At 40.9% G+C, this 25,529-nt stretch overlaps 1 protein-coding gene across 3 annotated transcripts in view; it reads right to left on the bottom strand.

Annotated features, from left to right (window-relative positions):
* The window catches only part of med30 (mediator complex subunit 30), a 38,766-nt gene that overhangs the window by 6,430 nt on the left and 6,807 nt on the right, over positions 1–25,529 (bottom strand). For all 3 annotated transcript variants that reach the window (XM_044335186.1, XM_044335187.1, XM_044335188.1), the window contains exon 4: positions 21,125–21,232. In XM_044335186.1, coding sequence (XP_044191121.1) covers positions 21,125–21,232 — 108 coding nt within the window. The remainder of the gene's footprint in view (positions 1–21,124; positions 21,233–25,529) is intronic.

Here is a 25,529-nt window from a genome sequence, read left to right as displayed (position 1 = left end):
ATGGATGAAGGAGAGGGTTGTTACTCCATCTCTTCTCTCCTTCTCTGCCGCTCCCTGTCTGACGCTTTCAGATTCCCTTCATCATGCTCCTTTTCTCTGCTACTCGTCCAAAATCAGATCAAAGAAGCTGTCCTCAGTAGAAGGGTGAAAGACAGATGTTAAAGAGGAGAAGAAGAAGAAGAAAAAAAAAAAAAAAAGCTGAATTTTTCATTGAAAATCACTTTATTAAAATTCTGCTCCACTGAAACTTTGCCCACAAGAGAAGCTTTAACTACTGTATCTCCGTGTGTAATGTCAAGACGAATCCCGACTCAGGCCACCAAAAGACATCCCCTGATCTAAAATCCATTAGTCACAAATATATTCATACACACATCTTTGGCCCCTTTGGATATCACTTTCAATTAAAAGCGAGTAGATTTCTGCAACTTCAATACATCACTGTTCATTTGCTCACTGGATGCAACAAACCAGTACGACATCGTAATCTGTAAACACTTGGGATTTGTCAAAATGTAGGCCATCAAAAAACAGGGTGTCTCCAGGCTTATCAAGCTTGGTAATTGGCATCTCTATATTAATTAATTCTGTTGCATTATCTCCACATTAAAGCCGATTGGGGAGTTTTTTTGATCCATTAGACATTATAGAAAAATCAAGCTAATCTTGTAATTATATTATTATATGAATAAGATGAGGTATTCATCTGCTTTTTAGCCATTTAGCCCGTTTCATCTACGATTAAAAACATGACCACCACGCTCTCTGAGCACATTAAGAACCCAAGCGTTGTTTTTTGATGAGCGGCTTTGAGATAATGGGCTGGGAAGAAATGACTTAGATTAAAATATACACGCACACACTTGTAGATGCACAAGCAGAGGGGAGGGGGGAGGAATATAGCAAGTGGAGCAAAAACGTGCCTTCACTCAGGATTCCTCTGCTAATCCGTCCTGTCGCTGGCGACTCAAATCGCAGCTTTGACACCGACGGATCTGGCTGGGAATTACAAGTATAAGTGTCTGTGAGTGAAGAGAAGGGATTAGGGAGATGGAGGAGGAGAGGAGAGGAGACGAGAGTAAGAGGAAGAGGAGAGGAACGGGAAGAGGAGAGGAGTTTATTTTTTTCAGCATCAAGAAAGTGCTCAGACGTAATTTTTTGCTGCCCATAACCACCTCGCACCTGCACTTTTAGCAGACCAGTTTCACAAAAGATCGTACTGTACGGCATGAAAAACTGCCAGGCTGGAAGAAAATTAAGGATTTTATTCTACAGCAGTCTGAAAAACATCAGCCGCTTCTATATGTAGTCGCACTAATTAGATCAGTTCTCCCACACAGCACCAGGATCAGCCGGTCATGGTGACTGGAGACGTGTTGGTATTTGTGTTTTATTATGTGAATATGGTATCATAGTTAGCAGAGTGCGACCATTCAAAACATTATTTCCGCAATTAAAAGTTCTCTTATTTCATGCTGATAAAGCAGCTTCCAGACCAACTAAGCAAAAAATGTAAATAATGTCAATAACCTAATAACCTGCATAAGAGCTCTTGAAATATTTCACCATAGAGTAAGTAAGCTAACCGAGCTAGTTTTACTGTAAGCTGGTTAACACTTAAGTAACTTTGCACCACAGAACCTCCTCAAAAATGTGGCTGTGTGTTCCCAACTTTGAAAAATTTATAGCAGGCAGTGTGAACCGATCAGGACCGTCAGGATTTATTACACCCAGCAATAGCAACCTGAAGACATAATACTAGAAATGGAACAAACAAACAAAAATGGGCAGGCTGCATAAGGTCAATATCACCACTGACAAGAGATGAGGCAGGTTGAAACCTCCCATCAACATCCACACACTCAAAAGTACATTTATATTTCAGTGAACAAAAACAGTTTTTTTTTGTCTCTTCAGTTGTTAGAGAGGTTGATGCGAAACCAGCTCTGTCTTCAGACAGTGTGACAGTGTGTCTTGGAAATGCAAGTCAAATTTAATGAAATGTTAAGGTTTATATTAAGTGTGACAAGAACTTGGAGAGGAGCCTCAGCTATGTGGAAAAGGTGCTCTTCCAGAAACCAGTGATCCCCTAAATTATGCAAAAATGAAAAATGTCTTCAAGGAAATGCAACTCCCTATTAGGCAGAAGAATTAGGACACAGCATTTTTAGTAAAGAGCGTGTCTACAGTAAAAGCTGAAAGAATCCACATGCAATAAAACTAACCTGTGAAACTACTACATACCTGTCCATACAGGACCCTGACTGGTCTTCTAGTCTGTTTCTTTCAAGAAAAATCCACTTACCAGGTCCTCTAAAGCACACTGATTAACACATTATATCTAGTTTGTTTAATATGTACACAAACCCAAGTCTGAAAACATTCCTTTTTTGTTTCCTTTGGATGGAGCCAGGTTAAAAGTTTCCCCATTTCCCATCCTTATGCTAAGCTAAACTAACCATCTCCAAGCTGTAGTAATTTGAAGCCTTGGACTGGGAAATTGTGATGGACATTTTACATTGTTTTTTATAAAACAATTAAGCAAAAACATGTTTGAAAGATTAATCTGTAATGAAAATACTTGTAAGTTGCAGCCCTATTCATGTAACAATGTATTTTGTATAACCTGCTTCTACACATTGCCAAACTGTATTGAAGTGAGTTAAGTGCAAGATTTGTTGACACTAATTAACACTATTTTACAATGTCAGGTAATATCTAATGCTGTTAATTCAGTTAGGTTTTTTTATTGATTAGTACATTTCATTTTAAATGTCAGTGTTTCAAGTCAATTATGAACGCTCCCAGGTTACACTGCAACATGACGTGAGTGCGTGTGTACTAAAAGTGCTCCACCGAAGTGGGATGTCACTTGAAGGAAAACACATTGCCCACTCAGAGAAAACTTGTAAAAAGCCAAAGTGAGTTGGGGGGTAAGTAAGCTGCTTACTGCTCTGTGCCCTACCTGGGGAACCCTGTGACACTAAGTGGGCCCTGGTTTTACCATCTGACAGTATACCCACAGGGAGCCGGGCCAAGCGGCTTTAATTTGCCTGACGTCAGTTAAAAAAAAAAAAAAAAAGCCTTAATTGACTTTATAAACTTTATGGCTTTTTCTCAATGGGAAGGTTTAAGTGCCGGTGTGTTCTGTGTTTGGCATGGGCATTCCCAGGGGAATGAAGCCCTTTAAAGGGATTTTGAAAGCAGATAAAAGCCTTCTCTTCCAGGGGTGGCAGAAATACAATAGCTATGTTGTCATCCTTGCATACACCTACCAACGAGGTTCTTTCAATACGTCCTCAGCATTGAGGTGGAAAGCCTGCAGTGTCAGCCGACTGTTGCAGAACGGTTGCAATCGATTTAGCCTTTTAGAAGTATCTGGGGCTAGGCGCCCCCTCACTCCCTCCTAAGCACTTGAGTCTCTGCCAGGTAGCCCCATCGATTGGGCTTTCCTTTGTGATTTGGTTCCCAGTGATAATAAATGAGGGGCAAGAAGGTTGGAGTGCTGTTGCTTTAAAACCAATGATGGGCAGCCAACCAAGTGACTTCAGCAAAACTGCACATCAGAGCAAAATCCAGAGATACAGCTATGTTTACTGGGTACGGGCTAAGTGACATGTTAAAGAAAATGTCTATTTCACAGCAGAAATCCTATTATATTAATCATACTAATTTATCTGTTTGGCAGGGCTAAGCACATTGTACACAATATTGTGCCTGAGTACATATCTAAGTTCATACTTAGTTCAGGGGAGCAAAAGTGTTAATTCGTATACAGCAGCAGATAAGCTACAGCAGCTTGGGAAATGATAAGCAGAATTAAATTTAAATCACAATTTTCTGGGTTTCATAATAAAAGCACTAACAGGCAGTCACCAAGCTCTGAGTTACAGGCAAGCTGGTAGCTCTCATAGCTCCGGGTCTGAAAAATGAAACCAATGCCAGCATGGGGCAACTCCACTGGCTCCAAAAATAAGTCTGATTGTATGGAAGTCTATGAAAAAATGACCCTACTTCTCACTTGATTTATTACCTCAGTAAACAATTTCCTAATGAGTTTATGGTCTTAGTACATTTTGTTTTCATGGTTTTAAGCCTTTTTTTCCACTGGCATAAATTAGCATTATCACATGCACCATGCTAGCAGCTAGCACCAGGATCAGCTCCACCATCTCATCCAAATTCGGTCACTTCTGGCTCCAAAAATCAAAGATGGTGACGGTCAAACCGCCAAACTCAAAGCTTAAAAATGGCAGTCTACAAACCAATGGGTGACGTCCATATTTTTTTGTTATAGTCTATGGTTACAGGTAGAGGCTGATAAAGAGATGGCGTTTAATATTTGACAGTAAAAAAATATATAAATTGATGACTATATCTGCCAATATTCTGTTTTTACATTAACAGTTGTGACATTTGAATCCACCAAATGAATAAATGTGTTTGAAATGATCTTGGAGGTTTTGTTATTAAAAGGTTATGACACATCTACAGAGGCAGGATATATACAGTTAAACAATAAACTTACAGTAAATTCTTAACAGTAAATCTCACTGGAAATTAAAGCATTATGTTAGTATAAACAAAATACAACAAATGCATTTAAAGCTTGAATTAAGAAAGTTAAGGAAATAGTTGTGTGGTGTAAAAAAAATTACTTTTTAATCGAGTACTGAGTGGGAGATCTCTCCCCAGATATCGGGAGAAATTGATCACTTTCACTGCAAACAGCAAGAATCCTCTCATATCTGAATTGTTCTAAATAAAAAGAGACAAAAAGAAAAATCAAAATGTCTATAAAACAGCCTATAAAACGATGTACAACAATTTCCTTTTGTTTATCTGCCAACATATACAACCGTAAAGATGCAACTGTTTTAAGTCCCTATTGGCCAATAATATCGTCTCTAGTTACAGGTTCAACTTAACATCAGTCAGAGTTAAACAGTGTCAAACGGCTGAGGCTTCCTGCTCATTCACTTTAATGAGGGGTCTTCCCTTTTTGACATCCCTGCTGCTAACCAGCTAGTTTATGAGTCAAGAGGGAAGTAAAGTTCAGTTTCAAAGTAGCTGCAGCAGATAACATGCGGATGTTATTAAGTATGCACATAGGCGTGTGTGTATATATATTTTGTTTATCAGTGTGTTAGTGTGAACAGTAGGTATGACTGCGCATGTATCTGAACATGCATAACAGTGTGTATTTGTGAGTACAAACACACACACACACATGCACGTGACTGTTGAGAGCTTGAAGCCAGCGTTTGCAGGGTGATATCCCACCGTCTCAATCTCAGAGCAGACAGGACGTCTTCCTTTCATCTCTCTCAGATGTCTGTCAGGAGCTTATATCATATTCTGAGGCCACACTCTAAGTAAACATGATACTTCAAGGGTTTTTTAATGGGCAGTGGAAGGTTCCTCAAAGGTTGAAAAAAAAAACTTTGATTTAAATGTAGCGTTTTTCAGGTGCCAACAACAGGTCTTCAGACGTCAAAAGCATCTTAGTGATGTGTTAAAAAGGTGCAATCACTCACACACGCACTTCAAATCAGCTCACCTACGGCACCTCTTCAATGAAGTAATATTGGTTCTAATTACCTCTATCGTTTTAAGAGTGAAGACACTGGTTGGAGGGTGATAAGAAAAAGAGACAGGCAGGCAGATTTCCGCAAAGATAAAAGAGAAGTAACTCCAACTGAAAACCTCCAATCCTGTCGCAGGAGATGTTGTTTATCTAGTGCAATAAAGACTCGCTGTTGAAAAGAGAACAAGCATGTTACTTGTGTTTCACCCTAGTCAAAACTGTAATAGACCCTTCATATAGACATAAAGCAGTGCTGGCAGAAATGTTTGCACCTGAGCAAGCAGCTTTCTCTTCGCTAAATAAAAAAAAAAGTAGAATGAAAAATGATGACAGAGTTTGAAAGAAAAAAAAAACAAAAACAGAGGGCTTTCAGGTGATGTGACATGCCCTTTGGCAGTCACGGCGCAGATCCTCAATCAGTTCTTGACAACAAACTCTGACTACAGCTAAATCTGGAAACAAATGCACCTTATCAGACCATTCACATCCCTTACACTGCACACCAGAAAGCCTGTTGTTGTCGTTTCATGTCTACTACCTTTTTTTTTTTATCGTCGCCGAATTGAATGCTGAATCCTAAATGCATATGGGTTGATATGAGCATCTAAATCCACCATGTAGATAGCAAGAAAAGTATCTGTTAGCTACTCTACCCAGTCTATCCTTATCCAAAAAAAACTCAGGTTCAAACAAATTCGAACAAAATAGAGCCTAATCCTAAAATGCGTTGTAGAATTATTATTTTGTTAATTAGCGATGCCTCCATTGCCTTGTTTTGAGTGACAAGCTAACGTTACCGACAGTATATCCACAAGTTTTCCATCTATAGTGTGAAATCTAAATTGCTTACTCAAATCACTTCTCAAATGGTTTGGTGTTATGATTATTGGTTCACTGTGGCTTGCTATTTTTCTCAATTTTTTGGTTAAAGAGGATAACCAAAAGGTTAATGAAGATAACCCTCAAGAGTACAAGACAGCCGGTTGTGTTTATTGAGGATTTTGACTTCCAACATATCATTACAGATTAAACATTTACTTTTTTTTCTCCATGTGACTACTAATGGTGACTATAGAGGAATGTTTTGATGAGCTGGTCTAAAAATCTCAGTAACTGTCACAATGTCAAACAAAGCAAAATCTCTGCATTGTGACACTAGTTCAGTGATAAAATTCAAAGCCGGTGTCTTCATGTCTTTGATTTCTGTGCTCTTGACAGCACTCAACACACAACTCATAAGACAGTTTGTTTGGTGTGGAGTTGTTAGGCTGACAACAATGTGACACTGTGACAGAACTGGGTGACTGGAGAATTAAATTGAGAAAGCAGACAAACAGACAAAAGGGACAAAAAAACATGTATATAATGGTGAGGGTTTGTGCTCAGTGGACAAAGGGGAAGTCAGATGCGAAGTTAGCATGAGCCACAACATGCTTGTTCATTCAAAAATGTTGAATTTCAATAAAACAGTGTTTCCTTACACTGAAACTCCACAGGATACCTTTAATTGAAAACAATTCCTTGGTGGAGCGTCGCTGCGGATCCATATGGTGGCGAGCATGTATCTTCGCCTAACACCGCACCAGTGGAGGTGGAAAATCCGTGGATACGACTTGGAGGGAAGCCAAAAAAACCTCTAACCTGCTCCACAGAGACTTACACTCCAGATTGTGCTAGAAAGTGAGGAGGAAGAGGGTGTTTGTTTCAGGCACCTCACTCCACAATCCCACCAGTTCAACCATCTACTGCATCTACATCTACTAGCAATACCTCATTACGAAGCCCTGTGTTTCAGTCGTTATCTCCCACGATCGGTAATATCCTAGAAAATCTAAGAAAGACATCATACATGTGACTGATGCCAGTCTACTACGATGCCAGACTCTTTTGATCTACTCCAGCATGTACTTGAACATTGATCAAAAACATCCGGGGCATACTAAAGAATCTATTTTAAAAGTCAGAGCTATCCAAGATGTTAGTATATGCAATCATATACTATGATGTTGCATTTTCTTTGATGCAAATGTACAGTTTTAAGTCCGGTAATGCCTCGAAAATGTTCAAATTGTGGCTTACTTTTTCTTACCGATGTGAACTTATAACCAGGCAAAACTGCTTTGTTGTTTATGCTCCAAATGGATGCCTGATGACCTGAGAAGTGCCCTAAGCCGAGGTTCCTTTAAAAGTAAATTAAAAACATCTTTCTTTACTGGAGCCTTTGGTCTTTTATGTGAACTTATTTCTGTTTGATGTATACGCAAGCCTACATTGTATATTTCTATTCCTCTTTAAAGCAGAATGATGTTTTTGGTATAAAAGCATCAGAAAAAAAACACAACTTGCCTTGATATGACTTTTAGTTGTGTTGCACAAGTGATCTACCGACACCATAACTGGCAAATGGCATTCACAGTACAATACAACACAACACACAAAAAAAAAGGGTTTCCAACTTACATCACGTCTCTCTTTCCTGTAAATAATAGCTGTAGGCACCACAACAGTTAGACAATAGTTTAAAAAAAAAAAACTCTCACCTCTAATTGCTTACATAGCCCTTACAGTGTAGCACAAAGCAGAAATAATTGGGGTTGCACTTCACACTAAATGCAACAAAATGCTAGGAAAACACCTATTCTCCAAAAAAAAAAACAAAAAAAAACCAGCTCTGATTCTTCCTCTGCAAGAGCTTTGCAGCTACACTGCCCCTCTGACCCCAGCAAAACAATTAAAAAGCCCTTGGCATACAGAGAGGCTCTAATGGGCCACATATGAGGCTGCTAATAAGACAGAGGTACAGGCACCTGCTGTGCACAGCCTACTAATTCTGGAGCCTGAACATAGTGGTGGAGGATGGGAAGGGAGAAATAGAGGGAAAGAGGGATAGAACAGAGGGAGAGAGGTATAGAGAGGAAGTGGAGCACAGCAGGGGTTGGCGACTGTGGGAGTGAGACGAGATATAAACGGAGAGAACAGAAACAAAAAAGAATGAGGGAGAAAGGGAATCAGAGGAAGGCAGTAACGCAAAGCGGGAGATGGGAAGAGAGAGAGAGAGAGAGGGAGAGAGCATCTGCCAACCAAGCTGCATCCCTCTCTCCCGGTCTTATTACAGTTAGGAGGTTGCGTTTGTTTATCATCAGGCCTCGGCAGACTCCCCGCCTGCTCTTCAGATAAAACTAACCTCCAGTGCCACTGGAATTCATTATATACGCTGAGCCGGCAGCTAGCTCGCACAGGTCTGGAGAGGAGAGAAGAGCGAAGCCAGACAGTGGATGGCTTTTCTATTTGAAATTACAAACATCCCCCCTGCTTTTAATTTTTCCCTTTCTCATTTGAATAAAGAGGACAGATGCGGTAATTAACGGGGTATTAGAAAAGCAAGGCAGTGTACAGTGAGGGAGGGAATTGAGGAGGGTGAGGGGGCATAGGGAGAGAGAAGCAGCAGAGTGGGAGAGATAGTAACTAAAAGAGGGGAGAGAAAGAGAAGAGCTGTGGAGAATTAATAACGGGCCAGATCTCTCCAAGGCCTCCTTAATGGGCTGTGACAGGAATTTATTCACACTTAGGCTGGTATTAAATCAAACGCGAGGCGAGTGGCAGTGGCAGGCTGCAGCAGAAGGGTGGGGCAAGAGGGGGGGAGGGCAGGTGCGGCAGAGAAAACGACTAGGGTCTGCCGTGTCGCACAGGGTCCAGCATTACAACGCCGCTTCATGAGAGAGGGTCATGTCCATGGCCCTCGGGATAGATAGAAGGATGGAGAGAGACGGAGCAGGCAAAGAGATGTATGAAGAGAACAAAACGATGAGTGATGCGCCAATGACAAGACAGCCTGTCCCATGCCCCAGATGGAATGATTATCAAGTAGTCCGGAGAGCCGCTATGAATCATCCTTCCTCCATTCTGCAAAATGCACCGTCACTCAGCCAGACAGCAAGCCAGTCAGTCAATCTGTCAACCAATCAGTCAGTCAGGCAGGCAGAAAGGAGGCAGGTTTCCACCGACTTGGACGGCGCTCGCTACAGACAGCTGGTGAAAATGGAAGCCGCTCCAAACACCGAGCGCTGTCCAAATTAGCGTTCAGAGAAATATTCTGCTGGTGAATATATTTGTCATATTCTTTGTTTTCCTTCATTAATTGGCGTGTGACCAGTAATGTAGGATATTCATTAAGGATGTAATTTGTGGTCACTTGGGTGCCACAGAATTCGGTCTTTTTTTATTGGAGCAGAAACAGCGTGGATGACTGGGGACCCTGAATTGATATGCACAATCACATTCTACGGCATCAGAGGTCTGCGGCACAGAGATTGAACAATCGCAACCCATTAGGCACCAATGAATTATGGCTAATGCATCTTAAACATTTATGCAAACACTGTTGACTTTCACACATGCTTAAATAAAGTTTACTTCTTCATATAGCCACTCACATTTGCATAAACTGCAACTCAGTACATACAACATGCATGAAAGTGAGCTTTAAATGCATTAAATCGCACTCAACAACGCCGTAAAGGCACACAATCACATTTACATTCAGGCACGTGTTAACTAGAGGAACGTACACAAAGACAAACACTTACAAGCGCACTTAAATTTAAAGACATATTGTCACACACACAGCGCTCTTCCTAGTAAAGACACTTGTGGAGAGTGATGAGTGTGATGCCTCCTCCCCCTCCAACACTGGGCAGATTGCATCACCATCCGTCAGCCAGACTCCGACAAACAGCAATTACCCCAATCGACAGATAACGAGAGCAAGGCTATCACTCACAGCCAGGACGCCCCATAAAGCAGCCAGACATTACCATGGAGGAGTCATTTATCTGCCTCTCCTCTAGCCATCCCCCCCCTTCCACCACCACTCCACCTCTCTCTGATCTTTACTTCTACTACCTGTTCAACGGTATCAGCTTGGGGGGTGGGCTTCAGGCTTCAGCAGGATAAGGGCAAGGATGTGGCCGAGCGGAAAACTACCACAGCTTGAGGCTGAAGCCAATGCAGAAGAAGTACCTTCCAGTGCAATGCCACAGACGGCCACTAGATGCTGTGTCCACGAAAATCCCTGACATCCATTCATAGAGTGTCAACTTCTCTCTAGAAATTCCCAAAGGCGTTTTCACACCTATAGTTTGTTTGCTTTGGTCCGAATCAGCGGATAAGTTGCTACTTTGTTGCTTTTTCCCTTTGGTTCAGTTTGGTTTCACACAGAAAAGTTTCAAGCATATCAAAATGTATAAACAAAAGCCACGTGGGAGCTGTTACTCCGTTCGTTGGTCAGAAATCTTGTGGGGTTGGCGGAGAGAAAGGAGAGTTTGTTTTTCAGAAATGGCACATAGGCTACAACATTTATAAAAGGCCTGATTTTCCTTCACGCCTTTGTAAAACAGAAAATAAAACTAATGTATGTGCTGTAGCACTCAGTAATACAAAAGTGTACTTGTCCCACACCGCAGGGTGGATTAGAAGAATTGTCTTGATATATTTTCTATTTGCAATAAAGTGGACTACTGTTATTACTGAAATAAACATCATCTCTCTCTCTCTCTCTCTCTCTCTCTCTCTCTGTCCTTGCTGCTCTCCATGCCTCCATGGTGCTGAAGGACGCGCAGTAGTGGAAACTTTTCAACTGTTTTCTTATTTTTATTAATCTCTCATCTAGAGAACAATGTGTTGCTTCACGTTATGCGAAAAAGACATGCTGCTTTCAGTCAGCTGAAGAGGAGAAGAGAGCATAATGCAAACGCAGCTGGCTACGGCAGCTGGTTTAATCCAAAAAATGCGCAATGCTTCCTGCAGTTGGATCAGATCTAGGTCGGATCAAGTTCATTTCACAAACAAACTGTATCATAGTTCGTTTGTAACCAGACCAAGACCTCCTCTTCGACAAGGTCTCGGTCCGGTTGTTTTGGTCCGCACCCGAGTGTGACTGCTGATCAATTTACAATGAAAATATTCTTTGGTTGCATTTCTAATGGGAGGAAGAGAGGACTATGAGTCAACAATGACTATCAGCAATCAATAATGTGTTAACACAGAAAGTTAGGGTCTGACTAGCTAATTTCACTAGTTCTAATTGGTGTCTTGGTGGTGTTTTCTAAGGTTTTTGTTTCATTAACATTTAAAGAGACGCTTGTTTTTCATCATGTTTGCCTTAATTGACATGTCTCTCAGGATAATACACAGTCATGGTGGTTGCCACTTTCTCCACCAACCCTCAGCTGCCTCTAAATTTGTATCCAGTAACCAAAAAACAAGGGTGGCGAACATTAAAACCCAATGTCAGGCGTCACAGGTTCTATGTCAATATTTCCTACAGTCTAGAGCGGAAGCAGAGCTTGGGAAAGGGCTACAGGCAGGGATTAGGTAGGGATTGGACGATGTGGACATTTAGGGCTGGGCCAACACTCCTGCTTTCCATTATTCTCCTCTTGTGAGCACCGAACACACATTTCAATGGCTCTCTTCAGATCATTCTCCTCTGTCGAATGGTAACTAGGGTGGTGTCTGTTCCAAGGTTATTTCACTCAGAACAGAGCGTACAAAAATCCCCATCCATGGATTTAGAATCCTATTACCCTGCCATCCTATCATTCTGCCTATCACTCCTTCCCATGAAGATGCATTATATCATTGTTCATTATTTACAGCAGTGAGTGAATTTAAATTTTGATAGAAGTCATCCTTTCAAAAAATCTACTTTGGGCTTTTCTAAGGGGAAATATGAGGCTAGCAATCCTAGACCAGTGTGACATATCAGCTGGAGAGTTTGCAGCATGCTTGGACCTATCTTTTCACTTATGCATCAATCTTCTCTCTCTCTTTCTGTCTCTCAGCATCTTGTTACAGAAGGCATCCTATTTCCCCCGCTGCAGCTGAATTTCATCAGTCTTCTGTTATTCCTTTTGAAGACCCTATCTGAATGGGAACGGCTTAACTCTGACAATCCACAGCTGTCTACACATCTATCAATCCATTCTTTCATCAATCTTTAACCTGTCTTTTCTTTCCCTGTACATCAAGCGGCCCCAAGATTCTCTGCTACTGCTGTACATCGTGTCATGTCAAAAACATCGTATAAATGTTGTTTTTTTTGGCTTGCATTTTGCTACTTGTTTGTGTTGGCGTTTTTTTTTTTTTTCTCCCCCTCAGTGTTCCTTCGTCCTTTACCCTCCACTTCACACATCTCCCCTCTCTGACAACACAACTATCTGTCTGGTCATCCATCCATCTTCCAACACCTTTCCCACCTGAACAGTCCACTTCTCTCTCTCTCTCTCTCCCTTTACTCAACAGAAAGCTTTCTTTCCACCTTTTTCTTTTCCCCCCCTCTACTGCAAATCTTCCTTTCATCATTAACATCTCTCTGCCATTTAGCTCTCTTCCTACCCTTTTCTCCCTCTTTTTTTTTTTATCTCCTTCCCTCTTTCCTGCCATCTCACCCTCCTCCCAATCATTCCTCTCTCATCCAGAACTATCCTATCTGGCTGGAGTGACTGCAGCAGATGTAGCCAGGCCACAAACATCTGCTTCCCCTGTCCCGCAGCATCTCTACTCTGCTGATCAGACTAACCGCTTTAACTCCCCAAAGCTTGCTGTCCTTACTGCTGCCTTAATGTGCAGCTGGCCAGCCTGGGCGAAATTACAGCTAAATATGTTGCAAGCACATGAGGCATACACTCAATTTCACTTGAGGGCCAGATTGCAAATCTGTGTTTCTAATAAGTTCAAGTTTTAGCCTCTGGCTAGGACAGGGCAATATAAACCATATAAGTACTGATCGCAATAGAATATTTCCTTAATAAGAAAACTAGAAATATACTGTCAGATAGTTAGGCACAAGAGGCACGCTTCCCGAGTGTGCAAGAGTGACAGCTCAGCAGTCACAACAACCTTAAATATAGATAAACAAAGTAACAAGACATTGGTGCAGTTGGATTACTTTGGCTACCTAAGTCCCCATTTGGCCACTAAGTGAATGAGACAGTCTCAAATAGGGTTAAGCAACATAAAGTCTGGCACATAGTGTTGTTAACTCAGCCAACAATCTGTGCCAACAAAGACAGGAAATACCACAAACTGAGTTCAGTTTAGTCTCAAACACCAGCAATTAGACCCATCCCCTCAAACAAGCAGCACAGCTCTCAGAAAAACACCTCGCCAAAAAAAAAACGTAACATGACTATGTTGCCATGTCTTTTCCCCCAATAATAGAGACATCACACAGGCTGTTACTGTTTTAGCCTCGGCTCTTTGGATAGCAGTGTCAGTCGGTCCACCACTTTGATCCAGACTGAAATGTCTCAACAACTATTGGATGAGTTGCCATGAAATTTTGTTCAGACATTCACGGTCCCCAGAGGATAATGAATCTTAATGACTCTCTCCAGACTTTCCAAATACCTGAAAAACTAATGACATTCTCATCAGCCTCAGCTGTACTTTGTGTTTATTCCTAATTAGCAAATGTTAGCATGCTAACACGCTAATCTAACATGGTCAACATTATACCTGCTAAACATAAACATGTTAGCAATGCCATTGTTCGCATATTACCATGGTGACACAAGGTGCCTATGTACAGACCACCTAGTGTGGCTGAAGACTAGACTCCTAGTTTTGCTTAACAGCAAAAGACATGGTGCCAATGGACACCATCAAAAATTAGATTTAAACTGAATGTAACTGACCCAAGAAATAAGCTCATTGGCAGTAAATACTTCACACTGCGGGATATTTAAGGATTCACACGCAAGATCTATTTTATTTTTGTATAATTTATTAATTTAAGTAGATTCTCTGATTGTAGTTCAAACAATTACTGATCATTTGTAGGGAATTTTAAGCTTTAAGGAACAGTGAACAGAAACTGTGATTTAATTTATATCATGATATACTGTATATTGATATTGACTGATGTCATACTTTCTTGCCATCTCTCCTTGCCCAACCTCTGGGTTGCACAGCATTTAAATGTATACTTAAAATGTTTCACCCAAACAACAATGAAATTAAGATGCTTGATCCACCTGGTAATGGAAAGGATGTGTCCACCTGTGTGGCTGTTCAATGGTTTAAGTAAAAATAACTAAAAAATAACTACATTAAGAAAAAATTGAGAGAAGCAGACAAGGTAGAGATAGATATTGATGTGCTCAGATAATTGAGATGTAGCTGCAAATCAATATCAAGACATCCTTTGTATTTCATACATTCAGTGTATATTTTATTTTAATAAAAGGAGGATATGCCTATCTACTGTATATATTATATAATATGCAATTACATAAGAAGGTCTTGCTGTGTGTTTAAGGATTGCAGAATGTGAGGAGAGCTTGCCCTGAGCAAATTTCAGTAGCATGTCTTCTCAATCTCTATAGACTTGGATCATTTGACAGAACTCTATTTGCATGCTAATGCTTTGCATAGGGGGAAGGTCACAAACAAGGTTATTTATCACATCCATACACAGGTCTCTAATAGGACAAAATTACACTCACTTTCAAGTCCAGTATTTTATGCACTGTCACTGGAGCTCACAAAGATAAGTGCAGTTAAGATGAAAAGAGGTAATGCTTTTATGCTTTGGTTTTGGGGTTTTTTTTTGGGAGTATGTTGAGGACAAATTTCTGTATTTCAGTCCAGTATTGCATTCAAGGTATGGCAATAAGCTTTCTGTTATTTATCTACCACAGTATCAGCAGGGTTTTACCGTGCTCTTTGTGGGCATGTTGGCTTTATGTGAAAAGGAGATGCTGTTTGTTTTGGACGAGGCTGAGTGCAGTTGAATGCAGGGTTCACTGCAATGTTTCACTGTAGTGTTAACATTTAAAAGCAGCCAGGGGAGCTGTGCTGAGCTCTTAAAAATAACCAATTCTCATCTCTGCTGTTGCTGACACTCCTGACCTTGGACCATTATCATTGCAGCACACTCAGACGGCTTGGCATGCACAATCTGTCCAAAGCCAGCACAATGCACATACATAGAGAGGAAACGGAGAAGGGCTTTAGCCAGCATGCACATGTGTGAAAGCAAGTGTAAACACAATCCTGTCTCTCTGAAGAAAGAACAAAAGCTGTCTCACTCATCATACACACACACACACGTATATACAAACAAAACAAATCCATGACAGACAAGGTAAACTAAAAGGCCTCCTAAATAATGCATGATGTGTTTTACCTGAACCTTTGCCATGCTCCACTGTCCGTAACTACTGCACTCGGGTGAGATATGGGAACTGCTGGGAGGTATTGTCTGTGACTGCTGGCTGTTTACTTCACCTGCATCTTTGCAGGATATACGTTTCATCGACCCGAGGCCGATTTTTGCACACTGTGCTTTAATGTCATCTTGATGGGCCTGTTTCCCAGGAAGAGATTAAACATAATCCTGGACTCAAAATAATCTATGATGGCAAATGCCAGAACATCAAGGGGCAGGGTTTGCCAGTGTAAAGAGAGCCTGTATCATGTCCCATCTGTCAGTTCAGCCATGCTATGCAGCACTGTGACAAAACACCCATATTCCTGTATTTTATGCAAGAATAAATTGCATTTTTTCTGATGTAAATCAATATGTCATTTATCACGGATTTGTCTTAAAGGGGACATATCGAGCACACTTCTAGGTCTATATTCATAATCCAGGGCTCTACTGGTATATGTTCACATGACTTGCAGTTCAAAAAACTCCTTATTTATCTTATACTGGTCCTTCATGCAGCCCCTCAGTTCAGTCTCTGTTTGAAACAGGCCGTTTTAGCTCCTGTGTTTTTAAGGCGCCCCTCTGAACACACTCTGTTCTGATTGGCCAGCCTTACGTCAGCTCAGGAGGCTATGCAAGCAAACAATAGTAGTAGGATTTCACTTCTTTTATCTTATTCTTTACTTGAAATGAAAACCTTTCAAATACATCAGTACATGTTCGAGCCTGAATCCGATCCGAAATATGCGAGAGGACAATGTGAACCCATGGAACAACCTTCGCAACAACCTCAGCAACAAAGACTACGGAACGGACGGCCGTTTGTGGGCATGTGCGAACACTCTGATGTCATCACGAGGAGGAAGTAGAGTTTGCAAACAGAGCGTTCAAAGCAGGCTGAAGCCCTGGCTTTTGACTTGCAGGGAGCAAGTTTTGGATCTTTGACTGTTTAACATAGACAGACGACATCATAACAGTATAGGAATAACAGGAAATCACAAAAAGCATGATATGTCCTGGGGTTACCTCCGACTTGCAGAAGAAATTTGAACACATTTGAACACCAAATATTACACTAAAAAGCTTCTTGCAGTGAGGATAAGTTTCCTTGAAAGCTTATTACACAATAACATTGTTATTAATATCCTAATGTTCAATCGCTCAATAAATGTTGTGGAGACTCTGTGCTCAAAAATACCTTGTTTGCATATGACTAGACTAAAACTCATGATTAAATCTTTCTGCAACAAACTTTCAGACTTGACTGACAACATGGTGTGTCAGTCTAAAGAAAAGCTCTCTGCTCTGCACTTCAGAGTGTCATAAAACAACCTCTCTATCAGAGCTGGGCAAAAGCATCTGATAGTGAATAGATTTGAAAAAGCTCTTAGGTGTGTTTGATGTCTGACACTTGAAACAACTCCAAAAGTGAACACCACACTCACAAGAAAGAAAAATCCAAGTCATCTCTTCTTTCTTTATTCAGCTACTATCTTGCTCAAGTCAGCTCTTTGTACCCAATGGTCAGCTCGTCTTTCTTTCATATTTGAAATAAATTTATATACAATACATGTAGCTCCTTATCTCATTTACATTGCTATGTATCTTTTGATGCACATTGGCCATTCATTCTCACTCTTTTACGATCTGTGTTCAGTGGTGGAAACCAGACATGTTATAGTATCATAGTCGTGACACATTTAACTACCGAGCGCTCACAACCACGTGAGAGCTGAGATGTAAATTAACTGGTCGTTTAAGAGCTTCGGGCCAAGCTTTCATTTTCACCCCAAAAGTTCAGTACAATACCCTATCATACCAATCTGGATGTCAGGCCTACACTTCATTTTACGACACCATACTTCAAACTCATATGTTGTCCCGTATGACATGGGAAATCCACTATTTTCTGGTATCATGGCCTCAAATTTGGAAGTGCAGACCAACTATTTCATATTCTGCTGTGAACTGCGCCAGTACAAGCTGTTGGTCACGGTACTATGAAGCCAACAGAACTACGTTATCAACAAAGAGCAGAGATGCAATCCAGAGGATACCAAACCATCCTCTCCTCGGTTCCACCAGAGATTCTGTCCTCGAAAAACCAGAACAAAATCATTAACAAGGCAGAACCCGATACTGACTACAAGGAAGTCTGAATTTTTATCAAGATTACAGACACAACTTTCCCTTATATTTCATTTATATTAGGACAAGATGGCTTGTAGCAACAGCCTCAGCACTCCATAGTTCAACTGTTGTCTGAGCAACAAGCTCTTAAGCCTGAACCTCATCTTACAGCTTTGATTATTTCAGATGAGAACATGTTACAGAGAACAGTTAAATCTCTTGGTGTAAATATCACAATTTTCAATGAAGAGTTAAATAATTATACATGATAACATACACAACAGGATAAAATAGGTACACTTAAGAACCAACAGTAAAAAAAAGAACAAAATGAAAAGTTCCTGACTGTTAAAAGACAAATGAAACCAGGAAATACGGCATTTAACTATGATATTATGATGGGGATTTATCATTTGAACACAAAGATTTATGAATTGTACTTGCATCACAAGTGAACAGTATATACATGTATACTTAGATGGAAACACTCAATTAATTTTAAATCATAATAAGTTTGTGAATTAAAGCTAAAGAATTATACCATTCATTGCATTTGTGATTTGTGAAGCACTTTACATGTATTAATCACTTTCTATTGTCAATGAATGAAGGGATTGTAACGTAACTTCAGAAATGAGACCCACTGAGGACTGATTTCTATGTGAAGGACTCAGGCCAGTTTTTCTGTGAAAGGATGTTTAAGCACACTCCCAAGTGGTTTTCCTCTCTCCGGCACCAACAAAGTGCAACACTAGCTAACATAAGCTTAGAAATGGAGTTCGCTAACGTCAACAAATGACTGCCACCCACCACAACACAGTCAGCTAAGCTAACATTACTGCAAAGCATGTGAAATATATTGTGATATTGTGGTTTTAGCTGACTAATGTTAGCGCTGCTGCTCGCTCACACTGACGGCATGCGAGCATGCTCATGAGCAACGGGATGCAGCTAACTTAACGGCCACTGGTGTCATTAATGAGAGGGAATTTCTGATTCTTACATATTGCACCATTAATCATGCACACATCATCACTCACAGTCTAACAGCATTGTATGGAAGCCCATGAGGGACTTTATTTAAATGATAATGTAGACTTGAAAATGAAAATGTAATTCCACAATAGTATTATAATTTTCCACATAGGTATGTAATATTTGATTAAAAATTAAAATGAAAATGCAATAATCCAATTTGCATTTTCATTTTCACATACTCATATGGGTGTTCTATGACTATATTAAAATGAAAATGGAAAAGCTGTTTCACATTTCATTTTCAAAGACTTTGCCAGCTATATAAAGGACGATATTCAAATGTTAGTTCAAATTTGAAAATTAAAATGCAATATTAAAAAAATGTGACCTCATTTTCCATTTATGCGAGCAATATTTAAGTCACATTTAAAAAGACAATGCAATTTTCTAACAATATGAAAATTAAGATAAAATGGCATTTGAACATTTCATTTTTAAAAGACTTAACCTGCTGTACAGGGGACAATATTTAAATACAATAAGCAAAACAGTGCCCCGGTCCATTGCATTTACATTTACATGTCACCACGCTCTTTTGGGGTCACATTGAAAATGAAACTGCAATCTGTCAGTTCGACCACTGGACCGGAACGTTACAACCATAGCCTGACTTCAGCTGCTGAGTTTCTCTGTGATCCTAACACTAACACTTACAAACAACTAGTTTTATAATATAATGTCAGAGTAGAGGTGTGGCACCACTATTACAACTTATGAGGCTGAATATAATGCTGTGTAACAGCATCAGCCGAGAGAGAGAGAGAGAGAGAGGCGCCATTGCTGGGGAGGCTGCTGCAGCATGACAGGTGCCCGCCCGGTGAGGATTATCAGGGAGAATGGAGACAGACTGAAAACTCTGCGCTGCTACAAACTTCACAATGTTTTGGTAAACCTGACTGTTTTCTGACAGAATATTATATCGGACTATGCCAACTCTGAATACAGATCAGCATATCAGCAACTATGTTACCTGTAACTTGCGGTTGCATCCAGCTTTGAGCGCAATCTGGTCCAGCTCATTGTCGTCCAAAATAGGTAAAAGAAATACCGATATGATACACAGACAGGTGACAAATTAAACGAAAAATGGGTACAGGTCTGGAAGCTTAACCCCTACAGTGAGGGGCCCTGGTGGCTCTGTTATGCTGTGGGGGGCATTTTTTTGCTGGCATGGTTTGGGTCCACTCGTCCCCTTAGAGGGAAGGGTCACCTTTATCTTATGATGAAACATTTCTATCCTGATGGGAGTGGTCTCTTCCAGGATGACAATGCCCCAATTCAGAGGGCACGAGGGGTCACTGAATGGTTTGATGAGTATGAAATGATGTGAATCATATGCTATGGCCTTCACAGTCACCAGATCTCAACCCACTTGAACACCTATGGGAGATTTAGGACTGACGTGTTAGACAGCGCTCTCCACCACCATCATCAAAACACTGAATGAGGGAATATCTTTTTGCAGAATGGGGCATTCAGGCCTGTACCGGTTTTTCCTTTAATTTGTCACCCATCTGTATCTTGATGAGGAAAAACGTTTTGTAAATAAGCCTCAGTAAAGATAAATAACTTGCTCACTTTGTCTTTGCTGATTGGCTGTTCACAAGTAGCTCACTGGAAGCTCATTGGACGAGACATGCACAATGCATTCTGGTTGTTGTAGGATTCCCCTTTAAGAGCGGTATGGGGACTTCTTCTCAGTTTTCTCTAGTCATAGGGCACCAATTTCAAAAATAATTGCACATTTCTACTTCATAGGTGACCTAGTTTTAAGAAATCATCACATTCACAGCAGGGATCTTTTCCTTTAAAGCTGCAGGTTAATGATGGTGTGTAAAATGACTAATCTATAATGAATTTCATGCCTAATTATCATTTTTTATCCCTAAAATTATATTAGATCCAGTGTTTCCCCTCAGATTAGGCTACAGGCTCAGGTAGATGTGATTTTTTTTTGTCTGAAATAGAATTATGTTAAGCTGTGATAAAGTTTCATAATATCAATTCATGACCCTTTATCAAACCCATGCAGTTATTTTTTAAAGTAGCCCAACCTTCTAATTTCTTTACCACTGACTGGGAATCAAACCTCTAACCCTGACAGTGTTGCTGTATTGAGCTGTAGAATAGAGCTATAGAGCTGTAGAACACAATACCTTGTTGACCTCCAGGATTTCTCTCCTCTCCTCAGAGGCAGGGCGGCTCTGGCTGGCTGAGCGATCCTCGTGTTTGGAGCTGTCATCCTCCACAAAGGGTATCAGTTGCTGGAAGGGACAGCGAACAAAAATTGGGCTATATTATTTACTGTAAGCCAGACAACAGTAAGAGGATCACTTTCAAAATGCTGACTTACTCAACTGAATTGGACTGCCTTAAGTTCATCACTTACAGCGCACGAAAGAATCTACACTATGACAGCATCATATTGTTTTACTGCGGTGGCTATACCGGAATAAAACTCACTTGCTGATGCACTTTTCTCTTGTGCCTCTCTCCTTTTATTCGCTCCATGGTCCAAAGACAGTAAAAGCACTGCACTGCATATTCACATTTTTTCCTATATGCCTGCTGAGTACAGGTGTAGGTCAGAATAATATGCGTATGTGCGACCTATGAGTGCTATCCTATGCCCAAGATATTCCTGTGCTGTCTCATAATCTTGTTCCCATGAAGTGGTGAAAATGGGGATTCTGTGTAAGCTCTTGAACACAGGCAGAGTCTCACTCTTCTCTCTTGAACGTAGAGAGAGAGAGACAGGACAGAGAGAGTGAGAGGGGGGAAAAGCGAGTGGGAGATTAATTCATTTTTAAACGCTCTGTGTGCTTGACCTTGTCTGCTTGACACTATAGTGAGGCTGATGTGAAAGAGCCTTCAGGCAAGGCGGCGTTCCTGAGAGCCGACAGGGTCACTGCCTGCTGCTTTACATCATACTGCCCCCTAGTGGTCACCTCAGGTGCAGGAGCAAGAGGCTTGCTGCAGTCACACATCAAGTAATGTGTGGATGTCTTGAGAACACACTGTTCTTGGCACAACAAACAGCCAGGATATAAAGAGTCTTATACTGAGAATGTGTGATTGATGGTATGCTTGATGATCTTTGCAAAAATACTTAATGGAACTGGATTTTGTCAAAAAAAAAAAAAAAACAAGCATGCCAGTGCTGCACACACAGTGTAAATGTAGTCAAATGTCTATGCAGTTATACAGCAGTTCTACAAAATACACAACTTTAAATTAGTTATGTTAACGTCAGGTTAGAGGGAAACTTTGCTGATTTTCAAACAGCATTGTATCATTACAATGTGGGTAGGATATGCAAATGAACAATGTTTAACTTCCTTCCATGTGGCCTGCACCCAGAGCTCCCCGCTCATTTGCTGCCAAAAGTCCACCGGGTGATGCAAAACGCGCCATCCGGTGGAGATCTGCCTCAGACTACAAACTACATTTCCTCATTTTCTGTAGTCGTGCCTTCAAGGTCAAATGTGGGTCTCCCAAAATACTCCTGTCTACCATGCTACACTGGCGACAGGGAAAAGCAGATGCTAAAATATACTACTAAATACTTTAAAATATCATTATATATTTGGAAGAAAACTAGTTCCATGAAGCAAGATTGAATATTGCACTGTGGAATCAGACACAGCAGACTGTGGAGGAGAAAACAACCACCGCAGCGATGTTACAGCCAAAGCCTGACACATAAACTTCACCTGCTGAGTGTTCTCCATGATAACAATAACACAAACAAACAACTAGCTTTACAAAATAATGTCGGAGCAGAGATGTGGCATTACTATTACAACTTATGAGGCTGAATATAATGCTGTGGAATCAGACAACAGTGTGGAGGGAGGAAGCTACCACCACTGGAGCTACATTGCAGCGACATGTTCAACAAACTTTGTGGTGCTTTGGTAAGCCTGACTTTGTTTTGTGACAGAATATTATATCAAACTTTAACCCTGAATACAGGGCAGTGAACAGCAACTGTGTTAAGTTACCCGTAAGTTAACTTATGTGGCTGCATCCAGCATGAGCACAATCCAGGGTCCGGCTCCTCGTCGTCAAAAATAGGTAAAAGAAACAGCGTTTGGTTGGATTGTTTTCCAAGACGAGCTCAATTGGAGACATTAGACTCAGAGGTGTTTTGACTGTCCATCAGCAGCTAGGCCTCGTGTGCAGCCGTGCAGCTCTCGGTAAGTTTGAAATGATCGACATAACTGACTCCAGGGTGCCGTTTGTTTTATGATCATTGCACAATCGTACGACATATCCAGACTCGACGAGGAAAAACATTTTATAAATGAAAATAAGCCTTGGTAAAGAGATAGAACGCTGCTCAGTCTTTGCTAAATGGCTGCTCTGCTGGCTGTAAACACACCATGAGTAGAGTCAGTCAGTTTGATTGTGCGGGAAGCTCACAATGCATTCTGGTTGTTGTAGGATTCCCCTTTAAGAGCGGTATGGGGAGTCTACAGCCTTTTTCTCAGTTTTCTCTAGTCACAGGGCACCAATTTCAAAAATAATTGCACATTTATACTACATAGGTAACCTAGTTTTAAGAAATCATCATATTCACAGTGGTGAATTGTCCCTTTAAGTTTATAGTATCACACTCTCAAAAATCTACATTACAATCCTGGACCAAAATTTTCAGGCATATGATGTTTAATGTGTTTCATTACAGCTGTGACGATAATCTGCAGTAATTCGTTACGCTGGAAACAAGAAGTTCCTGTGGCAAGAAAAAACTAACATCTCCGAGGTTTCCTTTCCAAAACAAAAACTATCATACCAGACAAGATCACAAACACAGATTAGGTAGGAGACACTCTGAACAACTAAGAAGCCAACGATAACTGCCATACGGTGGGAAAACAAACCTTGCTCCAATAACGACTTGGCACGATGCTAATCTAAATCGTGCAAAGTTCTTAAGATTATTCTGCTTGACTACACTGTTTGACCTGAGGTTGTGCAGCTGCAGCAGAGGCCCTGCGGACACTAGACAATGGTTTCAGTAAGCTGCTTCGTCTGGAAGCAATGACTGACTAAAGACACACAAAAAAAGTAGGCAGACAGAAATGTAGACAAACAGATGAAGACTGCAAGGAGATAGGCAAAGAAGTCAGATAGCCAGAGAGACATGGAACAGGGGTGAAGAGGGCATGGACATGGGTGGGAAAAGAAGAAGACAGAAAGAGGTGAAAACAGAAAACAAAAACTGAAAAAAAAAAAAAAGAGACAAGAGAATGTGAGAAACAAAAATAAAGAGACAAAAGATTCCCAGAGGGAAAAATGGAGAGTGACAGAAAGATGTAAAATTTTCTGTACTCCTGTCAGTTTCCAGGCCGAGCTCCACGCCAAACTGTAAGCTCTGACTCTTGGAGGGAGAAAAGACAGCAAGGACATGTGCAGGATATTATAATCAGACAAACTATGAGCTTGTCTCTGGCTCGAGAAAACTTTAAGTAGGAAAAGAGGAACGTTTTTTCATTAGATAATTTCAGACCCGTAGCCAATGACATATCAAATTTTAAAGGTACTGGGCTGACTTTGGCAGCTTGTGGGGGGAAAATGAAATGTGCTGAGTAGGGTGGGAAAGATGGATGGTGAGTGTATTATGTGTGTGTGTGTGCGTGTGCAAGCATATACAGTGTGTGTACCCATGCAGCATGTGTGTGTGTGTGTGAGTGTGCCTGTGTGAGTCATAACCCCTGCCTCTTCCACAGAAAGATGGATGCGGTTTCCTGCCTGACAGAGAAGAATGGGCTAATGAAGTTCTCCAGGTTGCCTCGCTGAGACAAAAAAAAAGGAAAAGGTAAGGTAAAAGACAAAACTGAAAAAAATAACAAAATGAAAAGGAAAATTTATGGAGTGAACATGTAAGGGGCAGGGGGGAAATGAAATGGCATGGCTGTTCATTGCAGGAAATGACAGAGGGGGAGGAAGACTTGGACAACAGAAGAAAAGTAGAAGAAAGAGAGAGATAGAGAGGGAAACGAAGCCGACCTGAACAAACCGACTGAAAGAAGAGAGGGAGAGAAATGGAGAGAGAGCTAATTTTGAGCAGCTAAAAGAGAGAGAGAGAGTGTGAGCAGAGGAAAAGGTAGAAGGGGAGGGATAGGAGAGAGAAAATGGAAGAAATACATGAAGAAAGTGTGCAAGTGTTTGAGAAAAAGAGAGAGAGAGAGAAAAAAAAACAACTGGACTGCAACGACAGCTGGAAAGAAAAAAGAGGAAAGCGCTGACGTGTGCATTTGGTCCAGCTGTTCATTAAACGGGTCTGTTGCTAATTAGGCTGTGATGAGGTCACACCGCCCGAGTCATTGATTCCACTTCCTGTTTCGGGCAGCCAATAGTGAGAGGCTGTCAGGCAGGCACCTGAATTCTCCAGGATGATAAATGGCATGCGTGCTGGGGCCAAGATCAACAACCCTCAGTCCCAGACAAACACAGTGAGCTGTGCTATTGGCTGGTCAGCACTGGACTGGGTCTCAGCCTCAAGGGGAAATGAATAAACATTTACATAAAGGTGCAAAGAAGAGGGAGAAAAAT

This window comes from Thunnus albacares, chromosome 19 (assembly GCF_914725855.1).
Source record: "Thunnus albacares chromosome 19, fThuAlb1.1, whole genome shotgun sequence".
NCBI lineage: Eukaryota > Metazoa > Chordata > Actinopteri > Scombriformes > Scombridae > Thunnus > Thunnus albacares.
Note: the sequence above shows the minus strand (reverse complement) of the source record. Positions and strands in the feature narration are given on the sequence as shown.